General features: G+C 37.7%; 1 protein-coding gene and 1 non-coding gene across 5 annotated transcripts in view; both read right to left on the bottom strand.

Moving 5' to 3' along the window:
• The window catches only part of CUNH8orf37 (chromosome unknown C8orf37 homolog), a 31445-nt gene extending 19314 nt beyond the window's left edge, over nucleotides 1-12131 (bottom strand). For 2 of the 4 annotated variants that reach the window (XR_002783442.1, XM_011372888.2), the window contains exons 1-4: nucleotides 11448-12131; nucleotides 7047-7134; nucleotides 4200-4264; nucleotides 3599-3664 (exon numbers count right to left, since the gene is read on the bottom strand). Coding sequence is in view for 3 of the 4 variants with exons in the window: in XM_011372888.2 (XP_011371190.1) it covers nucleotides 3599-3664; nucleotides 4200-4264; nucleotides 7047-7134; nucleotides 11448-11602 (374 nt within the window). In the remaining variant the exon portion in view is untranslated. The remainder of the gene's footprint in view (nucleotides 1-3598; nucleotides 3665-4199; nucleotides 4265-7046; nucleotides 7135-11447) is intronic. The other 2 variants (XM_023538238.1, XM_011372889.2) reach the window with 2 other exon arrangements.
• TRNAS-AGA lies at nucleotides 12065-12146 on the bottom strand. The gene has a single exon. It is a non-coding gene; the product is annotated as a tRNA-Ser (tRNA).
• Between the last annotated feature and the right edge of the window lie 11869 nt (nucleotides 12147-24015).

Below are 24015 nucleotides of genomic sequence, written 5' to 3' on the forward strand. Positions count from 1 at the left end.
TGGCTGAATTATTGCTGTTGTGGGAACTATAATTTTGAATTTCCTGACATTTTGTATGTGTAAAATCTCAACCATAATGTTAAATACAGCTTTTTAATTTAATTTAAAATTTAGTAGTTTATTCAAATCTATTCACACTACCACATTTTCCTACAAATACTGTCCTTTGAGAAAAATAAAACTAACTTGCAGCTAAGAAATCATTCTTCTGCTACGATTCACTGTTAGATCATAATGAGTACCAGTCTATGGAATAATCCAGTCTTACAAGTAGTTTAAAAAATAATTAGGAGAGTAAAATTCGATTTGGCTTGAAAATAACACCTTGGTTTTATCTATACCTTATAAATGCCACCATGCTTCCTGCTACTCTTTCTCCTTTCCACCAGTTGGGTAAAAGGCTTGAATCTTTATACTCTAAAATCATTCAGCATTACTCCCAAATCAGAAATCCACTCAGAAATCAAACAAATAAAGCACATGGAGAATAGGCGGAACAGACTCAATTTCCTTTATGCCCTAAATCAGTGCTTATTTTCAGGGCTTAAAAACCTCTCTCTTCCAAAACTACATATGTATACAGCATATCTAAAAGTCATGATTCCAATGAAACATAAATTGTCACTTTTTTTTCTCTAAAATGTGAAAGGAATAGAATGTAAAGGTGTCACCAACAGCTCTGTCTTTTTGTCCAGCTTTTAAGTAGAATCTTTACTATTTTAAAGATGTTTATGGTAGAATGCCCACAATCCAGCCCAGACCCTGTGGTTCTCAGTTAAATCCTATCAGATCTACACAGTAGACTAGTGAGTCTTGATGTCTGGACAGCTGGAAAATTACAGCAGCTACATTAGTAAAACCAACGAAGGTTCTCCCCTCTTGCATACGTTACATGGCCTTCTGCAAATGGGTATATTAGAAAGCATAATGGAACAGGAACCAAGTTTCACATTTGAGTCCTTGCTTTGTAATAATAATATATGTGACCTTGGGCAAGGCACATTACTTGGGAGTCATTTTTGACGCCGTCCTCTCTTACTTCCCACAGCCATTTAATTCACTGAATTTCATCAATTCTAGACTGTAAACAGCTCAAATGTGACATCTTTTCCTTATGCCACTGACATTCAGATCACGGCTACCATCATTATCTCTTTCCTGGACCACTGTAACTACTGCCTGCTAACTGGACTCCCTGGGTCCTCTCTTGTCTTGCTACCCCACCTTCTAATCCACTTTCCATTCAGCAGTCAAAATGACTTTCTTTAGAAACAAATATGATTAGCTCATTCCCATCTGCTAAAAACAAACAAACAAACCACCAATGGCTCCTCCTCAATATATGACATACATCTAAGATCCTCCAGAGGACTACAGGACCCCAAACCAAATGTCCCTCCACCACCTTTCTGGACCCATCCAGAGCCATTCTTTCCCCCACTCACTATGCTCCAGTTCACCCAGCTGTTCTCCGTTCCTCCCACACTCCTTCCTAGTTCTGGGATCATCTAATACGGCATGCCTTCTGACTCCAACAGTCCCCTCTTCTGGCTTAACTCCTACTCATTTTTCATACTGTAGTCTTATTAAACGTTATTTGCTTAGGGGAAGCATTCTCTAATGCTTCATATTGGCTGAGGTGCCAATTATTTGTGCTCTACATTACATATTTTGTGGAAATTAAATATTTATTTGTGGAATTATCTGTTTAAAGTCTCTCTCCTCATCTAGACTGAAAGCTCGTGGAGGGCAGAGAAATGTCCATTTAATTGTTCACAACAATGTGTTCACTCAAAACCTACAACCTTTCAAGCAGGTGGTTAATGAATATGTGTTTGATGAGTTGAATACTACTGCTTCAATTTCCTCATTTATAAAATAGGGTTAAAAATTCTTGCTCTATCTGCAAGAATTTTTTCCCCCCATGTAGCAGGTAAAAAAGTGCTCTGGACAGTATAAAGTACTTCATATATAAAATCTTTCACATGCACATGAACAGGTATGTGCTTATCTTTCCATGGGCAAATGACGACCACAAAACGGGTGGTTGATGACCGGTATCTTCATAATGGGTGAGAAAAAAAGATCTGTGCAGAGGTAGAAATGGGGTCTGAAGGATTTTGGTATTCTCATGGATCAATATTATGTGATAGGATCCTCATCCTAAAAAACAGGCCATTTTTTTGTCTACTGGAATTCCATGTGGAACAGGCCCTTTCTATGCTAGAACTAAATCAAAGTACATGTAAAAAATACTATATAAAAGAAAATCTTAATGAAATATTTACTATTTGGAAATAAAACAAAATGTATTGTCTTAAAGACCATTTTTAAAGTCAGAAGACACCTGTAAGTAAACACTGATACATGATAAAATGGAAAAGTAGTAGTAGAATATAGGATTTCTGTTGCTGAAATACAATCATTTGCTTAGAAATGAAAATGATTAATACCGTCCCACTAAGTTGACTCAGATAAGTCAGGATAGCAACGAGACTATATTCTTCTCTAAAAGCACTTTGTACCTCTAATTTTTTGTATAGACAGTCCTCAGTGCATGATGATTCAAGCACTATCAGTTTTTACAACCCATACAGCAGGCAGCACTCAAGTAGACTGCCATTATTAGCCTGCCTGCTGCTTGATGTTCTTTCTTGGTACAGGCTTCCTACACTCCCCAATTTCCCTTTGATCCTACAGTCCTTTCCAGGCTTCCTAGGATCTAGGCCAGCACCATCACAATTCTCCAACAAAGTCATTTTAGATCCTACTTCTATTATTCAATATAACAGCTATCCTTCCTGAATGTAGACTAACTGCTAACATGCAGTCATATATATGTCTTTTCTTTCTTAAAAAATTAACAGAAAATGAAGTGTTTTAGAAATAACGACAAAAATATAATAACCTTAGTAAGCAAGCCTCTATAAAGATAGAACAAAAAAGTATCAGGATAATAGGTTTGCTTAAAACCAACCTGTCTCCCCATATTATGACAATGATAATGTAATATGCTAGGAGTATGAGGCCAATATGGGCTTGGGGTATGCGGCATCAGGACCATAAAGACTGCCCTGAAAGAGGAACTGAGTAAGACAGTGAGTATAAGAAGGAGTGGAGAAGAGATAAAGAAGGGAGGATAGGGAATAAAATCAAGCGACTATGCTTGAGAACTTTTTGGGTACAGCAGACCTGCAGCTTATCATGCTGACTGTTCAGCCAGTCAGTGTGTAACACATCATGTAGCTGTATGGCCACATTGCTTTACCTGTGTTAGCCACTGGTTTCCCCTGCTTGAAAGGAAAACAAGGCAAAGCAGAAGCTTACTCTCCTGATGTCCTGTGGAAATCAAGCTGGGGCTGGAGTAATCCAGGCACTTCATGTGGGGCTTAGAAAAGGACATCAACACAATGAATGACAAAGCCAACATCACAGCTTTCAATAGCTATCGCCCAAGAATAACAAACATCTCTGTAAAGTGTTCTTGGATTCGCTAATAAAATATTCCTCTCATATGAAACAGATTAATGCCAAAATGATAAGAATTATGTTTTAACAACAGAGTATCAATTTGGAAAAACCTAAGAAGACATCCTACCTCTGTGAAGTAGTTGTTCCAATCCCACATGGAGCAGTGCTGCCACCGAGGTACACTGGGCTGCAACTAGACACGTGCAACAAACAGATGGGAGAAAAATATAATTACAACAAGAAATATGGGAAGTTAATTTGGCTTCATTGACTCTATAGTCTTGTAATCAAATTTTCCTGAGTAAGCCACTACTTTAAAGAGGTATTTATTCAGGGATCACTGCTTTATTGGATATAACCTGTACATTTAGGAATACTCGAGGAGTTAAAATGAGTCACAGAAAATGTTTGCCAAATAATGTAAGGGACAAAGTATATACTAAAGAATGTAACAGAACATTAATTTGAGAAACTGTTCACACTTTTTTTTCCCCACATGGCAGAAAATTATTTACAATAGCAATAATCTCCCACTCAAGTTCTTTTACATTAAGAGGTCACAGACCATAAGAAAATTGAAGATATTGCTATTGGTCTTTCTCCTGAAAGCCAACCAGTGCTTTGTTGTTCAATGTCACTGTTGTTTAAATGGTAATAAAATCTACTAGACTATGCTTATAGTGTTTGCTCACTAGTGTGTATAATTTACCAAAGCAATCTCAACTTACCTTTTACCAAGGCCTTGAATGGAAGCTCTGACAGATGTGTTACCTGAAGATTTAGATTTTAATTTCTGTTAAGAAAACAAAACAATAAAAGACTAAGAGTAACTCTGATAATCGTAACATGAAAACTAATATTCTTTATTTTATAACAAGAATATTTTTTAAATGACCTAAAAATTCTGTATCATTTTAAAGTTTCTGAAATAAAAACAACGATCAAAACCTTTTAAAGGCAAAAGGGAAGTAGACCTCTCTGAGGAATTTACAAATTACTCTGCTAACTTTTAGTCTAGGAAATTGATATACTGCTATTATTAGCATGCTAAGATTTAGAGTCACTTTATAACTCTTCAGTTAATACTAGACTTCCAATGATTTAAAAGGAAGGACCTTCTATTTAAAACTTCATCCTGGAAAAATTCAAATGAGGAGGAAAAAACCTCAGACTCATTTTTAAAGTCTGTGAATGGTACTCACCTGAACTAAAAATAAACTAACCAAACTCCTGGGTAATTTCAGGAATATTAATTTTGATCAGATGGAACAGTATCAACCAATAGGCATTCAAGGAAAATGTAGAGCTACCTAGTCACAACCATACAGTAGTTCCTATATGGTTACATAACATCATCATCATTAGTAGGCATTTATTAAGTGTTAACTGGTATATGGTACCAAACAACATAAACCAACCGACATACTAGGACCACCGCCAAGGAGAGGAAGTGAGATGGAGAAAAGGCAATTTAAACTATGCAGGGACATGCTTTCATTTTACCTAGTAGGTGAAGAAATTTAATGGAGGCAAAGATATTTCATTTTACCATTTCCCTTAACTCTTTCATTTGATGTTAAGCAGAACTGGAAAGATTTTGGGTACATGTCTGTAAAATAATTATGTGCATGAGTCTCTTTCTATTTTTCAGAACATGTTTCATGTACCATCCAGGCTCACACTTATGACTTGAGGCTGGCATACTGTAACATTTATTATTGTTTCTGAGCTTTCTTGTGTGGGTCTGAGAGCAGTTCAGAAACTCAACAGAGTGGGCAAGCAATAGGAGAAGGAGCAGTACTCTCAGGAGCATGATCTGGCCTCTGAGGACAAGGTGGGTATGGACCGGCCATTCACAGACACCTCTTTTCCTCATCCAATCCATGTTTTACATAGTCCTGCTCTCCTTCAGAAGTTTATTTATAGAGTTGCTTTCTCCCCTGAAGGCCTGAAAACAGGGTATAACTTAAAAAGGGAGCACATAAAAGTAAATAAAATTTTATTTCTTCATGATTTTAAGTTATTTCTATTTCAAATTTGCATATCTTAAAGCCAAGCTTGAGAATTATATCCTTTGGAAAGCCTTGAATTAAAGAGATAGTGCCTCATATACAGATACCCACCTTATAGGACTTAATAAATGAATTGCTCAGATGATCAATGAATCACAAGAATATCATGTAGTTCCCCCCCCTACTATTAATTAAATTAGCATTGCTGTTCAGCATTCATGATGCATCCTTGTTTGCAGAGTATCCAACACCATTGCTATTGTGTTGACATGTTAATCACCTGAGCCATCGGCTTATTAATTTACCTCAGTGAATTGAAAATGTTAAATTCAGACAGATAAAGATCTTAAGATCTATACTAGTCATTTTATTTTTTATCTGTATGACAAAAAATATAAGTGGTCCATATCCATTTCCTTAACACCACCACTGCCCAGGGATTTTCAGTCTACTGTCTTGCTTTAACTTTCTCTACCTTTTAAAAAGTATTTTATTTATTTCTTAGATTTTTTTTTAATTTGTGGTCCTTGTAATTTAGCCTTCCATTTGGTCTCTTTTAAGTCTAACAAATATATTTTGCAGCCACCCAAATGGTAAAAATTAAAGAATAAAAATTCTCATACACTACTAGTGAAGAATATAAATGATACAGCACTTTGGAAAACACTGGCAATGGGTAGAAAAGCTGAAAATGAGAACACTTTATAACACAGCAATTCCTCTTCAAGGTTTATACATCCTAGAGAAACTTGCACGTGAGTAAAAGAAGACATGTAAAGATAGCTGATGAAGTATTACTGGTAAGAGCAACAATACTTCGTCAACTGGACATAATCTAAATGTCCATTGCCAGGGGAGAAGATAAATAAATTGTGGTAGAGTGCCATAATGGGCTATTATATATTAATGAAAATTGTTTATGGTTACATATATATGTAACAAAAGTATAAAAGTATGGACAGAAAGAATAGTAGTTACCTCCAGGAAGAAAGGCAGTAGAGTAGGATTTGGAGAGTTCTTAAACTATAAATTTTATTTCTTTAAAAAAAATCCAGAGAAGCAAATATGGCAAAACATTTATATGTTCAGTATGAATGCTAAATATATAGGTGGCTATTATATGAGCTTTTCATAGAGTTGATGTAGATACATAAGTATTTAAAAAAATTAAAATATTAACAATTTACTCATGGTTCATAGGATAATAGCAATGGTACTGTATCTGAGATGCTAAGGACACTCCCATAATAAAAGCTGTTTTTAATCTTTTAGGAAAGTATTCATAGAGCCTACAAATAAATATAGGTAATGAACTTCAACTATGAGTTAACTTCTAACAGCCTTTCTAATTTTGCATTCCTGCTGAGAAATGAACAGCAAAACACACACTAAGAATTTCTAACAGTTTTTCTACAACTCTAAGTGGAATAATTTACTAAGATGACTGTATTTCTCAGAATGCAAAGGACTACAGATGCTTGTAGAGTCTATAAATTTTCATACTATTCTAAACATGTCTTGAAATAATGAAATATTACTGCATATTTATAATACTTGACTTACAAAGGGTTTTTTATCAAAGTTGGGCTCTTCAAATATTTCATTAATAAGACTGTCAAGATCATCTTCTTTTTTAAATGTTTCTGCTGATCTGAAAAACAAAACAGCTGAAGCTTAAGAGGAGATAGCCAGTATCCGAAGAGTATTGTCTAAATAAAGTCCATTATTAGAGTTGATAACAGAAGGATAAATGTGATGTTAATTAATTTTTTCCTTCTATAGACATAGCCTAAGCTTGTTGAAACAAAAATGTAGTTTTTATCAGTTATGAATTCACATATGTACTTTACTATCTTATACGTAACATAAGACATTTAAAGCTATATGTTCTATTCAAGAGAAAGCTGGGCATGTACTTTTCTAATATCAACCATTTATTTAAAGAATACAAAATATGTACAATTTTAGCAGAACCTGAGAATTTTAAAGATAATTTTAATCAGTCTTTCTTATTTTTTTCTAAGGGTTTCTTTGTAAATAAAATAACCAAATCTTACTAGAGAAGCCAAAGGTTATATAATCAAATGATCAATACAAAAAAAGCAATATTCGTTTGATAGAATATTTCAACTACATTTCTCCCTTCTGCGGGTAAAGCAGAATTATAGATACAAACTGTTATTGCATGGAACTTCTATTTAATAGCTAACATTTACTGAATACTTCTATATAGATGAAGAAACAGAAACTGAGAGATTCAGAAACTCACTCAAGGTCGTAATAAATAATGGGAGAGGCTTGGAATTCAATCTAGGGAAGTCCGTATACTTAGCACTAAACAAGATTAACTCTCTTTAGAATTTATATGTTTATAGATGCTGTACATCAATTTTATAACTTCACTGGACCATTATATTATTTTAAGACAGGTGTTTTAGTCAAACTCCAAATTTAGAAATGTATTAATCTGAAAAACTCTTAACATCAGAACTGTAGCCCTTTGTTATTACTTGAAGTAAGACAATTACTCCGATGCAAGAAAATCTAGACTCCTAGTGAAATCTAGTGAATGCCTGATTCCATCTGCTTCCCTGCTTTGCCTCTTTAGTTGTTCCCTAACTTTTATCCTTAATGTTTTCTGCTCTGTACTGGCCTCTTCACTTGCCTTTAAGTATGCTTAAGACTCTGCTCTTCAAAGAAACCCTCAAAAAAACCCTCCTGAAGCTGCCACCTTCTCTTACGAATGAAGAGCAGTCTGTATTCACTGTTTCTATTTCTTTACAAATATCTGGATTTAGCATCAGCTGGTGACCTGGATGAGGGTTTCTCAACCTTGGAACTACTGACATTTAGGGTCAGATGATTCTTTGGGGTGTGTGTGGGGGGAGGAGGGGAGATAGTGGTGGCTGTTGTGCATTGTAGGATGTTTTACAGTGTCCCTGACATCCACCTATTAGATGCCAGTATCAGACCCTTCCCCAGTTGTGGCAATCAAAAATGTCAAGACATTGCCAAATGCCTCGAGTGGTAAAAGTATCATTGGCTGAGAACTACTGACCTACTTTAAATGTTCTAATCTCTCTGAACCTAAAACATGTTATCTGTAAAAAAACAGATCTAGACAACCATTTAAAACTTCCAGGTGCAATATTCTATCTCTGGCCTTTACATCCCTCAACTAAAGAGAAGCTCTTCTCTTAGAGGTCACTACTGCCCAAATCAGTACACTCAATGGCCTTTCTCAGTCCCAACCAATCCTTTTTAATCTTTCAGAAGCATCTGACATTGTTGGGTACCAATTCCTTCAATTTCTTTCATGACAACAGGTTGTAGGATGTCCTCTTCAAATTCTCTCCTTCTTTGGTGTTTATGATATACTCTTTGCGTTCTGCTCTCTCATGCAATTTCACAATTTCAAGAATCAGATGCATTCAAACTTTACCAACCTAATCAGTACTATTAGGGATCCAAACTGTCCGTTTACATAAGATTCTGGTCTGCTGTAAGATCACACAAATACACTTGCCTATGCTTTGCTACAGAAATGGAAAAAAAAAAAAAAGACATCATTTCATTGAGAACTCATACAAATTTTAAAGAACAGTGTAATACATTTTTTGTATTTTTTTGTCTTCTGATGCTATAATAATCTTAATCAAAGGTTAATAAACATTTATTTATTCTCTCTATACCTTTGCCTTTTTTCTTCTTAAATCAAATTTTGATTTAAGATATAGTTTCTGTGAAAAATAAAAGGTATATTTTATAATTCAAAAGGTATAACTGAAACCCACAATTAAAAGTGAAAGGTACATAGGAAAACTTAAATCTAGATCTACAATGTCCTGATAGAACTGGAAATAGGACTTTGGGAAAGTAACTCTTATTTCTTAGTCTTGGTTTGGTTAATGAAAATGGGGATAACAGTATTCACCTCATTGGGTTGTGGAAATTAAATGTAATATACATAAAGCATTAGCATATAGAAAGGACTTGATAAACGTTGGCTATTTTCATAGCTATTATCTAGGAGGTTATGAAACTACCTGTAAATAGAACTATCTGTATCATCCTGAACCACTTTATTACTATCGCAGTTCAACCTCTTTTTTAAAACCAATCATATATTTCTCTTTATCATTTTGAACACTTCAAAAATTTGCACGTTTTGACCACTTACATTAGTGGTTGTTCCTGGTATCCAGATGTAGCATGGCCATTTATTTTATCATTGCAGAGCTATCATTTTAAGAGACAATTTTGGTATTTTAAGTCTTATAAGGAAAAGACACAGACTACATCGCTATACAATTGGCAGGTAGTCTCCTGCTAATGAATTCATAACATAAATTGGTTCCTAGCTTTTAAATATCAATTTTGCTTCAGGACAAAATTTTAATGTTTGACATTATATACCAGATAGGAACTGTATTTAGCACTAGGTTTAGGGCCTTTGTTGCTGGATTTTTTTTTTTTTTTTTTGCATTAATTTACCTTTGCAACTACACTGCCAAATGAAAAGTTTTAACACATGACAACAATCTTGGTTTGCTACAGCTTATATAAATGTATTACTGAAAAATCTGATGTAGTAAGGTAGGATGGGGTGCTAGAAGCATTATGGATGGATTTTAGTAGTACAATAACAGGCCCGTGAAAGAGGCATAAAAGGATCTGTGCTTGGAGAGGATCCACATTAGCAGCCCTTTCTATTTTAAGCTGCCTGATCCTACCCTCTGTATGCTAGTTCTCCTAAAATGAACAGGGTCTGGAAGACTCTTTGATAATCTGTCCCTATTCCGTAAAGTAAAGAATAAAAACAATAAAAGAAACTACAAAGTAACATTGCTGTGGGATAGGGATGATAGATGTGCTGGGAATGAGTACCTAAGGCCAGCCAGCATGTAAGATAATATACAAATTAATGAGTGATATTTGCATACACATCCAATCAAAGGAGCGTCAGCCCACTCAGAGTAGTCAGTTGGCTCTACATTTATTTTTTAGAATGCTGCCCAGCACTCAATTAACTTTTAGAACTTCTGTTTCTGAACTTCAGAATCCTTTCAATGTATTTATCTTCCGAGGGTGAATTTTTGTAAACAAATATATGTCATTAGAGGCAAGTCTCCTAAATTGAGTAACAAACGAAGTTGAGTAATACTTCTGGGAAATCACATATGCACACCAAAACAAAAACCACAGATGCAGTCATAAATTAACAAGAATGCCTTTCTTGGGTTGTTCCAAAGCTGCCTCTGTGTAATTCCACAAGCGTCTCCAACTGATAGTAGCAACAATTATTGCAGGTCACTTTGAAGGACAATTCTTATTCTGACAGAAAAATTTTGTTTGTTTTTGAGATTGAGGGGGTAAACAAGTCGAAGAAGTAAATTCTACTATTTAATGATTACACAGAAGAAAAAACAGACAAATTCGAAAGGTAATTTTTCGGATCAAAACCCAAAAGACTTAAGAAATTTCCCCAAATTCTCTGAGCTAAAGATAAACAAAAATCAGCTAATGACAACTAGAACGGAATCGTTTTCTCCAACAATTGGTCCAACTATAACTCTAATTCGAGAATGGGGTCAGAGGTTGAGGTTCTCTGTGCCGACACCTTACAGGGGTACTAGAACCGCTCTCATGGCTCAGAAGAGGGCGCCTACGCGGCACCCTCTCTCCTTACCTCCTTCAGGACCCCCTGGGCTCTGTCTGGTAGAGGCCGTGGGCTCTCAAAGGCGGGGCCAGCTCTCTGGGACTTGCCCGGAGGCGGAGTCGGGCCTGAGTAAGAGGCCACGATCCTTGTGGACCCGGAGTTGAGGTGTGCACGGCCAAGGCCGGGGTATGGGGAATTGAGGATCTGGGTCCAACCAGCGAGAAGAGCTGGAGGTCGCGGGCGGAGGACGGTTTTAGGGCTTGGAGCAGGCTTTACCAGACAGCCCACCCCTCCCGCCCGTTAACCTGAGATTATCTTTCGCCTTCGCTCGGTTCCGGTCGTTGCTGAGGATGCCGCCGCCGCAGCCTCTGGGCCGCTCGATCATGCTCAGGCTCAGTGGGTCTGGTCTGCAAAACTTGGACTCGACCTCATCCAAGAGCTCGTCCAGGTCCTCCGCCATCTTGAATCGTTACGTTTTTCTCTCCCCGGTTTCCAAGGGCAACGCGAGGACCCGCCGCGCGCGCCCGGAGCCGCGCCTAACCCTGCGCAGGCGCGCGCTATCCCGAGGCGACCGTGGTGTCCGCGAGGCCTGGGTTCTCATGCGTTCGCGCAAAAGGACGCTATGAGTCCGCGAGCGCTGGCGGCGCAGCGCTCCTCGCAGGGCCGAAGATCGGAGATGTCCCTTCTTGCGCCATATCGCGACGCTCTCCTTTCCTTCCAGGTTTGGCACGTTTCAGTCCCATCTCCCCCTCCTGGGGCCAGATTGTAATTACAATCACACGACTTCCTACTTCCCTCAGCCACTCCTTTTCTGGCTTCATTGAGGGTCCTTTTGTAGTTCAGCTGTTTAAAATTCCTCGAATAATGTGTAAGAAAATAGAGAACTCTTGGAAACGAAAACATTAGCAAAATAGTACCGTCCCGTAGTCGGCAGGATTCGAACCTGCGCGGGGAGACCCCAATGGATTTCTAGTCCATCGCCTTAACCACTCGGCCACGACTACTGTTGATGTAAATTTTGGCAGTGAAATCTCTATAGTCTATGCAAAAGTGTCTATAGTAACATGTTTAGATGGGGAGAAAAACATTGTAAAGCTATTTTGTCAGATAAGAGAATTTTTGAATATTATGGCGCTAATAATTTTAGCTCTTTGCATAAATTATTATGCAAAATAGTTTTAGAGCATATAGTGTCCAACCTATTTTTCTTTTTCCATCAGAAAAAACTGAGTTCTAATCAAATCTCTAAAGTTAGAGTCAGAAACAGGAGAGAGGGAGGAAAACTCAGAACTACTGTACACGTACTTGCGGCAGTAATGGGGCTATTTTCAGGAGGGAATCTGGAACCGTGGGGTTGCTGAGCAGACTTTGGGCGTCCTTGTGTTTCTCCCAGCTCCATTCCCTGGCTTAGCTCTTAAAAGAACAGCTCACAGGGCTCTTTTACCTGCTAGGCACTAAAATGCTAATACCCACAGATTAAAATTCACTGTGCAAAGTCAGACTGTCCCAATGTTCCATAAAAGCACTACTTTGAAATGTGTAATGCGTGATACAAATGTAAGAAATTGTCATTTAATGATAGTCCTATAAATACTATGCACGATGTAACCTGAACTTTGAGTGTTTTTAAAGTGGGGTAGCAAAGATGTAGGCACCCTAGGAAACTGGAGATAGTTCAATCCAGATGACTTAGTAAATTCATTTATTTGGTTTGTTTTTGTTCAAAATATCTTTAATGTCCTTGAAGAGCACACTGCAGTGGCGTGCTGGAGCGCATGGTACCTGCTCATTAGTGCCTACCTTTAAATTTTCACGAATTTTGGGAGCCAGTTGTAAATGCAACGATTATTAAAAATTAACTATATAGAACAAACTAACACTCAATAACCACCATGGTCTAGTTATTTCACTACATTTTACTATAATTTATGCTGCCGAGATTATTTACATCTATTGTATCTGAAATACTATACAATGGGTTGCTATTGTGAATCTCTTCTTAATTTCTCATTTAATGATGTCACTTGGGTAGCTTAAAATCAGCCTTTGGAGGGGGAAAGCTTCAACTGGGAATTTGCAAATGCTGCAAAATAATGGCTTTTTCTCTGTAAGAGCTGCTTATGAAACATTTACCAGCACACCACTTAATATTACCTACCATCAGATCAACCTTGAATATTCCCAGCAAGGCAACACTCTCCTTATCTGTAGGGCTGCTTTGGTTTTTCTCCCTGCAGCTTTGTTTTAGCGATTAGAATCCTGGCATATTGTATAATTTCCCACTCAATTTTTTGAAGGTTTTTTGGAGGGAGGGGCGAGAGAGGAGTTTTTGTCAAGTTGCCTTGCAGCGTAATTGTATTTGGAATTTTCCTCCAGCGGAAAGACAGGAATAAGCCACTTGATACTGAAGTTGCCTTTGCAACATGGTTCCAGGGGGAGTAATGCATAGTTGCCATCCAGTTTAACAGGCTTAAATTAATGATTTGATTTTTCTCTAGAAAAGATACGGTGGTATATACCAGTATAGTTGACTGCTGAACAACATGGGAGTTTAAGGGTACGGACCCTCTGTGCAGTTGAAAATTCTCTGTATCTTTCACTCTCCCAAAACTTAGTTGTCTTTTGGTAGCTGCAGGGGATTGGTTCCAGAACCACCCACAGATACCCAAATCAATGCATACTCAAGTCTCCCAATATAAAATGGTGTAGGTAGGTTAATGCAAACAGTCGGCCCTCTGCATCCCTGCTTAAGTGGGCCTGTTGAGTTCAAACCCATGTTGTTCAAGGGTCAACTGTAGTTGAAAGAATCTATTAGCATGTAGATTTGCATAAAGGACTGTGAAAAGATGAAAGAGGAAAAGTTTCTAGTTGTGTGTTTTGTTTGTAAGAATATTAGAAAAAAATGGGAGCTTGTTTCCTTCATTTTAATAAAAAGCTTAGATAGACCATCCGGAGGTTGGTGTTTTTAGAATTTCATTTATAGCTCATTCAGCTCTCCATCGGGTCTCCTGACTTTAGCAGTGTTGTCTTTCTGCTGTGCCTTAGAAAGAGAAAAATCTGCATCTACAAGGAGAGATGCCATATATCACATAGGTGCACTGTAAAAAGATAGATAGTGAACTATGAAAAAATCTCCAGATGTCAGGAGTGATACCGGATGTGTTTTGGTGGACTCTTATTAAACAGTGGAAGTGTATGTACATGATATGTATACATGACTTTGGAAGATTCTGCATTCATGAAAATCATATTATAAGATAATTCTTAAAAAACCATATTACAGTAATCCCCTCTTATCTGTGGGGATACATTCCAAGACCCCCATTTGGTGCCCGAAACCGCGGATAGTACCGAACCCTATTTATACTATGTGTTTTCCTATGTATACATACCTATGATAAAGTTTAATTTATAAATTAGGCACAGCAAGAGATTAACAATAGCAACTAATAATAAATTAGTTATAATAATAATTATAACAATATACTGTAATAAAAGTTATATGAATGTGGTCTCTCTCAAAATATCTTATTGTACTCAACCTTCTTGTGATGTTGTGAGATAATGCCTTAAGTTGAGAACTTTCACATTTTCGCTTAAAAGAAGCACTTTACCACTTCTTTTTGGTATATCAGAATTGCCAGCACCACTACTCAAAATAAGGGTTGCCTGAACACAAGCACTGCAATACCACAACAGTCATCTGATAACCGAGATGGCTACTAAATGACTGACAGGTAGGTAGTGTGCACAGCATGGAGATGCTGGATAAAGATATGATTCACGACCTGGATGGGATGGAGCAGATTTCATCACACTACTCAGAAAGGTATGCAATTTAAACCTTATGAATTGCTTATTTCTGGAATTTTCCATTTAATATTTTTGGACCACTGTTGACCATAGGTAATTGAAACTATGGAAAGTGAAACCTTGGGTAAGGGGAAACTATTGTATATAATCCCTTGATATTTTCTTTTTGTTTTCCAAAGTGAGGAATCTTATTTATTACCTCTATAATTGTTAATATGTGTAAACCGTGATGTGAATCTTTGTCCTCAGTCTTTACTCATTTTGGAAAGCATGCTGAGTGTCAAATGTTTCATAAAAGAGTTTTAGCCAGGTGTCTTCAGATGATACAATTATTAAACATGGTAAAAGGGGCATGCCATGTATTATTACATTTACTTAGTATTCCAAGAAAGTGTTTTTGGGGTAAAGTTGTTCAAAATAAGAAAACAAAGTCTTGTTGGCTCTTCCAAGAAACTGGAAAATGCTCTGAGCATGCCTTGCTAGCACCATTCTAAATGAGTTAGAAGTGGCGATACAGCTGGTTCTGTTGTCCCACACAGCTCCAGGCCAACTCCTTCAGTTGTTAGGTGTTTTATAATCCTCTTGGCTCTTCATATAATGAACTGCAAGGCCTCTTTGAATTCTCATGTACTTGGGTTAAATTTCCCCAGCCCTGCTTTTCTCCCCACACATCGCAGACCTTCTAAATAAACACCCACACCTGAGCAGTGACAGCGGCGTGAGGGGAGGCATCCTCCCAGAACAGTTGCCAACCTCCCAGCAGCTGATGCTATGGAAGAAAAGGAATAGCACTGAGGCAGCTCCAGTTCTTTTAAGTGGTCCCTGAGTTAGGCCCCGATGTCATGTAGGTAAATTCAGTCCAGAACTCACAGAATCTTTATTGGAATTTGTACATCCATCTCTCACAGCTGTGGAAAGTTTAGACTAATCACAACTCTCACTGGGATACTATCATCTTCGTAATTTGAAAAAGGATCAGGAGCCTGCAGGCTTGGAACATCTTGAGAAAACTCTGGCCCTGAAATACATCATCACACGTGGGGGACACCACTTGCGGCATCATCTCAGAGAGCTTAAGAATGCTGAAATCAAGTATTTCTCTGGTGCGGTTTCAAGTGGCCTGAGAAATCTGAGAACTGGTTTTTTTTTTTTTCTTTTTTTTTAAACTGCAAAACAGATTCTTTCCTCTTTCATCAACCCCGTTGCTGTCAATGTGTCCAACGTTAGGTGCCAGAAGTGAGCATAGCCTTTTAATGATAGCAATGCCAAGGTTAACATGGCCACCAGGGGCTCTCTCAAGAATCCGTTAGGGTGTATTTTGATCCACAAACACGTTCCAAAGGCGTGCACCTCCTTAGTCTTTGTAGCCTCAGTACATTTCTCTTCAGCAGCCTGGATAAAACTTGTCACTTTTGTCAGAACTTCTTGTGCTTTGGGGACATGATTTTTCATTGACCCCATGTGTCCATATGTTAGGGCTAGGTTCTCAGTTGGTATTTGGGAAGCAGCCTCTGACAGCGCAGCGGCCTAGTGAACTACAGTCATTTGTTCAAAAGGATAGTATTTACAGATGTGCTATAAGAGTGTAATATAATTTTTGACCCCACCCAAATGGATATTTTGTCGCCATCCACATAGCAACCAACAAACAGATCAGTTTGAGGAGGCAAGTGCTAATGAATGTCACTCAAACTAGTCAACCCTCTGAGTAGTCAGTAATACAGCCCTTTTTTGAGGCTTTACCATTAAAAAGTCCTTTTCAATTCTACAGTTCAATGAGTACAGCTCCCTCTTCCTTTCTCCTTGTCTCATATTATTTTTTGCTTTATGATTTTCAACCTTCAGAAAGTTAAACCTGATTCAATGAAAAATAAGGGACCAGCTGGATGACTACAGAGGGGATTGTAAGAATTTAGCTAGGTGTTATAATGAGAGCAAAGTGAGGACCAAATCGGTGGAGTCAATCGGAAACGTCTCACAGCTCTGGGCTTGGTCTTAGTAGCGCCTCTTGGTCTCCCATTTCCCCTGACTGGCCATATTGCCTCTTAGAGAAGAATCCAGGGTTTTAAGCAGACAAGTTCGCTGTATTGCCTCAGGCATATTTCTACACATCAACCAATCTTTATGGTCTTACAAAAGATACCTGTAGGTTTTTGAAATCTAAAGATTCTCTACCTACACAAAAAGCTGATGGAAGTTCCAAAGGGTAAAGCCAAGAGAGGTATCTCCTTTACAGTGAACTTCTTGAGGAATATCTGGAGGCTGGAAAGGACTTTAGTGATTACATATAAATCTCTTTCATTTTACAGGTGAAGCAATCATGGCTAGAGAAGTGAAACAATTTAGAAATTCTTTGATTATTAAGAGACTTTCATTGCAACCATTCATTACATTGTCTTATTTTGTTATCATGCTGGTTATTCTGGATAAGACTATTTCTAGTGGCCATAAATTGATGATATAAATTTAATATCAGATTTTGGAATCCTTTCATGCCTGGACTGACATATCAATAAAAAGATAGCTTATCCCCTCAAGTTTTGTAAAAATCTCTGATTGTCTATATCACTCTAATATATCCATTGCTCTTATAGTTTAGTGGTTATGTCTAGACCTCATATTACACAGGACACAAGTCATATTACATATGAGAATAGGAACTATAACTTGATGCATCTTTGTTTCTCCTACAGTGCCTAGGAAGGTAGGGAGAAGTGTATCTTTTGAGAACATCTGCATTGAAATTCTATTAGGATACTGCTTTTGGAGGCCAGGGAACTCCACTGTGTTCTAATTGGGAGGCTGATTCTATGACTTGTGAGTTGGAAGCCTGTAGAAATGGTAAGTTCTAACAAATGTGGGTGCAGAATGGGCTGTTCAAGCCAACAAAGCTTTTGGCTGAAGGAGAATGAGTCTCCTTGAGCATTCAGGGAGGTCTAAGTCCTAGGAGAGATTGGGGGCTATAGAGGAGGGTTAGAGCTGACCGTGAGCTCTGTGAGGGGAAGGTCTGGGCTCACCTCTGTACCCTCAGTGCTGGCATGTGCCTGGTCTGTGAATGAAGGGACAGATTCTTTCCACAGCAGAAGCAGAATATTTTCTAGCATTTTATTTTTTTCTTCTGAAATCAACATCATTTCAGACTATATGTGGCAATTCTATAAGACATTATCATTTATTGGCAAACATCATGGATTGCTGTATCAGTTCCTATTTGCCCTTCTTGACTGTGGGTATGAAATATCCTCCCTGCAGGATGAACCCCTCCAGACCCTGAGCCAACCTAAGATTTCCTCGTTCTTCTCTATCATGGTTAGATCTGGATTGGTCTAGATGGCCTAAGCCTGGTATCCAGTGAGCAAAGTGCCACACTGCTCTCTTCTGAAGTATAAAATGAAGATGTAGGCAGACCACATTCCTTCTGAAGGTTCCAAGGAACAATCTATTCCTTGCTTCTTTCAGCTTCTGATGACTATTAGAATTCCTTGGCTTGTAGCCTCATCACTCCAATCTCTGCCTCCGTCTTCATATTGCCTTTTCCTTTGCATATCTTCTCCTTTGTGTGTTTATTTTATAAGGATACAGGTAATTGCTTTTAGAGCCCATCTAGATTATCCAAGATAAGCTTCTTCTTTCAAGATCCTTAACTTAATCACATCTGCAAAGGCCCTTTTCCCAAATGATGCAATAGTCCAGAGATTTGACATGGATATCATTTCTTGGGGGTGATTTCTTAGCTTATCACAAAGGCCTTGACAAACTCCTGGCCTGTACTGGCCCCTCTTCCTGGGAGATCAGCCCCTTGTCTCTCTTGGTTCTAGCTAAGGATATGTCTCAACATGATGAGTCTGTCTGTAATCAAATTCTGTCACCCACTTGACTCTGAGTATCTTCATAGCTCACGCATTCTTACTGCCATTCCAGGCCTCCAGTTCCAGCCACTTGAGTATAGGTGTCAGGCTGAATCAGTTCCAAGCTTGCCTTTAAATACAGTGATTTTTCTTGATGGACTCCTTTCCCACCCAAAGTTGGATCAATTCTCTTAGCCTGAGCCATACTGGAATGGTTTTCATCCTCTTGTCAGCCTGGCATTGAGGTCTCAGTGAGCCTCATGGCAATGATTGTGTTGACAAGTATAGCGTTCTCATGTCTATAATATAATTTATTAGATATCTACCATATTCTGAGCTCTTTATATAACTTATTTAATGTCATGGCTGAAGAAATAGGGGCAAAGAGGTAAAGTTACTTGCGTAAGGACCTATATGTGGGTTTTGAAATTGGGTCTAACTATAAAACTCATGTTCATTTTACCATGCCATACTATATTTTACATGGCTTCATTATTTGTCTTAAGGCTATCTTCTCTTTTCCTCCTCCTTATTAAAAAAAAAAAAAGATAAGCAAAAATAAAAACAAAAACAAAAAACAGGTGAGGGTAGGAATTTGCTTTAATTTGATTTTCTAATTATTTATAAGGACTTGGCAGACAAATGTACTCAACCAGATAACTTAATTCTTAAATTCTTGTCTGTGGGGGACCTTTCTAGCTTAGGGTCTTTGAGTGCACATATGTTTATACTACTCTTGCCAGTTCATATTATTCTACAGTTATTGCAATTCCCCACTGTGTGTAGAATCTGTCTGTATTCTCTTAACATTCTCCAGCAACCATCCTGCATTCACAAAGATGAGATGCGCATGTGAAGGGAAATGCTAAGTTCAATCAGCCAGAAAAAGTTTAAAAGTCCATATTCCAAGAAAGAAGTTGTGCAATGAATTTACACATCGGCCTCTGACTGAAATAGACCCATATCCATGCTTCTAAGTATAGTTAGACTAAAATTCTTAGAACCAACAGCTATCTGTCTCTTGGCCTTGCTAACTTTGGTTTTAGTTCTAGCTCTGTTACTATATTATGATCTTGGATGAGACATTTACCCTTCTCATTCTTCAGTCTCTTTATGTGTAATCATGGCTAGTAAATACTTATGCTTTCTATGGTTTAACAAACTAAAATAAATTTTTAAAAAGTTAGGTTTCTCAATCTAAAAGAAACAGTTTATGAAAGGCAGTGCGCTAATGGTGGCGAACAAGTGGCTTTAGAATCACATGAGCCAAGGTTTCAGTCTCACGTCCCCCATTTACTAGCTGAGGGTGGGGAGGAGGGTACTAGAAGGCATTGTCTTTTCTGACCGCAAGTCTCTTTATCTGTTAAAAACTGGGGTGAGTAATACGGTACTTACCTTACAGGAATGTTGTGAGAGCTGAATGGGAGCCCAAGCTAGAGGCAATAGAAGTATGGAGCTACTGAGAGAGCCAGGCTGGCCTCTATCGATGACCCCAAGAGGAAAAAGACCGTCCTCGCTGCCACGCTCCTCATTGGGCTTGCCTAATGTTTTCTCTCCAAAGACAAGACACTGCTTTGTAACAGACAGATTAGTGGCCCAAGCAGAGAGCAGTTTGTTTCATTACTTTAAAACAAACCTACACATCAAAAACTACTTTGTTTGAGCCCTGTGGATGGGTGCAAGATGGAAGTTAAGCCTCCTAGTAGTGAGAAAGTAGGTAAGCAAGTTAGAAGGGGCCTTCAAGGGATCCCTCTTGAGGGAGAGAGAACAGGTGAATGATGTTCCAGTGTAGATTGAGTCAGAGGTAACATATCTGTTGCACACAAACATTTCTGCTGAATCTTACCACCACCCCAGTTCACACTCTTGTCTATTATGGAAATCTGCAAATATCTTCTAACTGGTTTCCCTGCCCCCAGATACTTCCTGTATACATACGCTCCTGGAAATCTTAGAGCTCAAGCTTTCACGCTTTCAACCATGACTCACAGTGAGAAATACATTTTAGAAGACAGGACAGTATACACATATGTCTCTCTAGTCTGTCTGTCTATCTATCTATCTATCTATCTATCTATCTATCTATCTATCTATCTATCTATCTATCTATCTATCTATCTATCTAATCTATCTATCATCTATCTACTTACCTGTATGTTATCTAAAGTGAGACAAAAGTTTATAAATTGAATTTAATCTATGTGAGATGCATTCTGATATTTTCTATTTTATTCTATTCTATCCTTTTATTTGAAAAAAGTTCTGGTCAAACTTACTTCAATAGATTCCAGGAGGAGTAGGTGAAGAAGTGACCTATAGTTTGAAGTATACTGTTCTTAGAGCATTGATCTGATTATGTCCTTAGTTTCTTACTAAATCTATGATGACCTTACATTGCGTTCCACATGAAGTTCCAATTCCTTAGCCAGATGACTCCTCATTCCCTCTCAGATCATTTTCCCATTACCCCTGGCAGGAGGCAGCAGACTGTAGTGGGGGCTTTGGAGTCAGAGGGGCAAGAACTGAGGGCTGGTCTATGACACTTACCCGTGTTATGGCCTTGGAAAAGCTAACTTAATTTTTTTTTTTAATTAAGTTTTTTGGGGTAACATTGGTTAATACAATTATATAATTTTCAGGTGTACATTATAATTTGGCATCTGTATATTGTGTGTTTACCACCCAAAGTCCAGTTTCCTTCAGATACCATATATTTGATCCCCTTTACCCACTTCACTCTCCCCCTACCCCGTATATTTGACCCTCTTTACCCTGTCTACCTCTACCTTCCTCCCCCACCCCCTACTCTCTGGTAACCACTAGCCCATTGTCCATGTCCATGAGTCTCTGTTTGTCCTGTTCATTTGTTGCTTTTATGTTTATATCCCATGTATAAATGATATCATGTGATTTTCAACTTTTTCTGTCTAGCTTATTTCACTTAGCATGATTATCTCAAGGTCCATCTGTGTTGTCACAAATGGCAGTATTTCATCTCTTCTTATGGCTGAGTAATATTCCATTGTATATATGTACCACAGATTCTTAAGCCAGTCATCCATCATAGGACACTTTGGTTGCATCCATGTCCTGGCCACTGTGAATAATGCTGCTAGGAACATCGGTGTGCAAATATCTTTTCGGATATGGGTTTTCAAGTCTTTGAGGTAAATACCCAGTAGAGGGATTGCTGGATCATATGGTAGATCAATTCTTAGTTTTTTGAGGAAATCTATACTGTTTTCCATAGTAGCTGTACCAATTTCCAGTCCCACCAGCAATGTATAAGGGTTCCTTTTTCTCTGTATCCTCTCCAAAATTTGTTATTACTTGTCCTGTTGATTATAGCTATTCTAACAGGTGTGAGATGATATCTCATTGTGGTTTCGATTTGCATTTCCCTACTAGCTAGGGATGTTGAGCATCTTTTCATATATTTGTTGGCCATTTGTATGTTCTCTAGGGAGAAATGTCTGTTTAGGTCCTCTGCACATTTTTTGATTGGATCGTTTGTTTTTTGTTGTTGTTATTGAGTCGTTAGAATTCTTTGTATATTTTGGATATTAGAACCTTATCAGATGCATTGCTTGCAAATATATTTTCCTATTTGGATGGTTGTCTCTTTACCTTGTTGATGGTTTCTTTTGCTGAGCAGAAGCTTTTTAGTTTGATGTAGTCCCATTCATTTATTTTAGCTTTTACTTCCCTTGCCTTTGATGTCATTCATAAAATCCTCTTTAAGTCCAAGGTCCATGAGTTTAGTTCCTATGTTTTCTTCTATGCATTTTATTGTTTCAGGTGTTATATTTAGGTCCTTAGTCCATTTTGAATTAATTTTGGTGTGTGGTAATAGACAACAGTCTAGTTTCATTCTTCTGCAGATGGCCTTCCAGTTTTCCCAGCACCATTTATTGAAGAGGCTTTCCTTTCCCCACTGTATGTTTTTGGCTTTTTTGTTGAAAATTATTTGCTCATGTAAATATAGGCTTACTTCTGGACTCTCAATTCTGTTTCCCTGGTCCGTATGTCTGTTTTGCTGCCAATACCATGCCATTTGATTACTGTTGCTTTGTAGTATAAGTTGAAGTTGGGCAGAGTGATGCCACCAGCCCTGTTCTTATTTCTCAGGATGGCTTTGGCAATTTGGAGTCTTTTGTGCTTCCATACAAATCTGCTGATTTTCTGTTCAATTTCTTTAAAAAATGCCAATGAGATTTTGATGGGGATTGCATTAAATCTGTATAATGCTTTAGGTAATATGGTCATTTTAACTATGTTGATTCTTCCAATCCAAGAACACAGAATATCTTTCCATTTCTCTTTATCTTCTTTGATTTCTTTTAATAGGTCTTGTAGTTTTCATTGTATCGGTCCTCCACATGTTTCGTTAGATTTATTCCTAGGTATTTTATTCTTTTTGTTGCAATTGCAAAAGGAATAATTTTTTTCCATTTCTTTTTCTGATACTTCGTTATTAGAGTATAGGTACGCTATGGATTTTTGAACATCGATTTTGTATCCAGAAACTTTACTATATTTGCTTATTGTTTCTGGTAGTGTTCTTGTGGAGCCTTTAGGGTTTTCTATATAGAGAATCATGTCATCCACAAATAGTGACAGTTTGACTTCTTCATTTCCTATTTGGATGCCTTTGATATCTTTCTCTTGTCTTATTGCACTTGCTAGGACCTCCAATGTTATATTGAATAAAAGTGGTGATAGTAGACAGCCTTGCCTTGTTCCTGATCTTAGAGGGAAGGTTTTTAGTTTTTCACCATTAAGCGTAATATCGACTGAGGGTTTGTCATAGACGGTCTTTATTATGTTAAGGTACTTTCCTTCTATACTGATTTTGTTAAGTGTTTTGATCATAAATGGACGATGTATCTTGTCAAAGGCTTTTCCTGCATCTATCAATATGATCATATGATTCTTATTTTTTAATTTGTTTATGTGGTGTATCACATTAATTGATTTGCATATGTTGAACCATCCTATGCCCCTGGGATGAAGCCCACTTGATCATGGTGTATAATCTTTTTAATATGCTGCTATATTCGGTTCGCTAGTATCTTATTTAGGATTTTCTCATTTGTGTTCCTGAAAGATATTGGTCTGTAGTTTTCTTTTTTTGTGTTATCTGTACCAGGTTATGGTGTCAGAGTAATATAGGCTTCATAAAATGAGTTAGAAAGTATTGCCTCCACTTCAA

The sequence above is a fragment of the Pteropus vampyrus genome, unplaced genomic scaffold (genome assembly GCF_000151845.1).
Source record: "Pteropus vampyrus isolate Shadow unplaced genomic scaffold, Pvam_2.0 Scaffold215, whole genome shotgun sequence".
NCBI classification, from domain to species: Eukaryota; Metazoa; Chordata; class Mammalia; order Chiroptera; family Pteropodidae; genus Pteropus; species Pteropus vampyrus.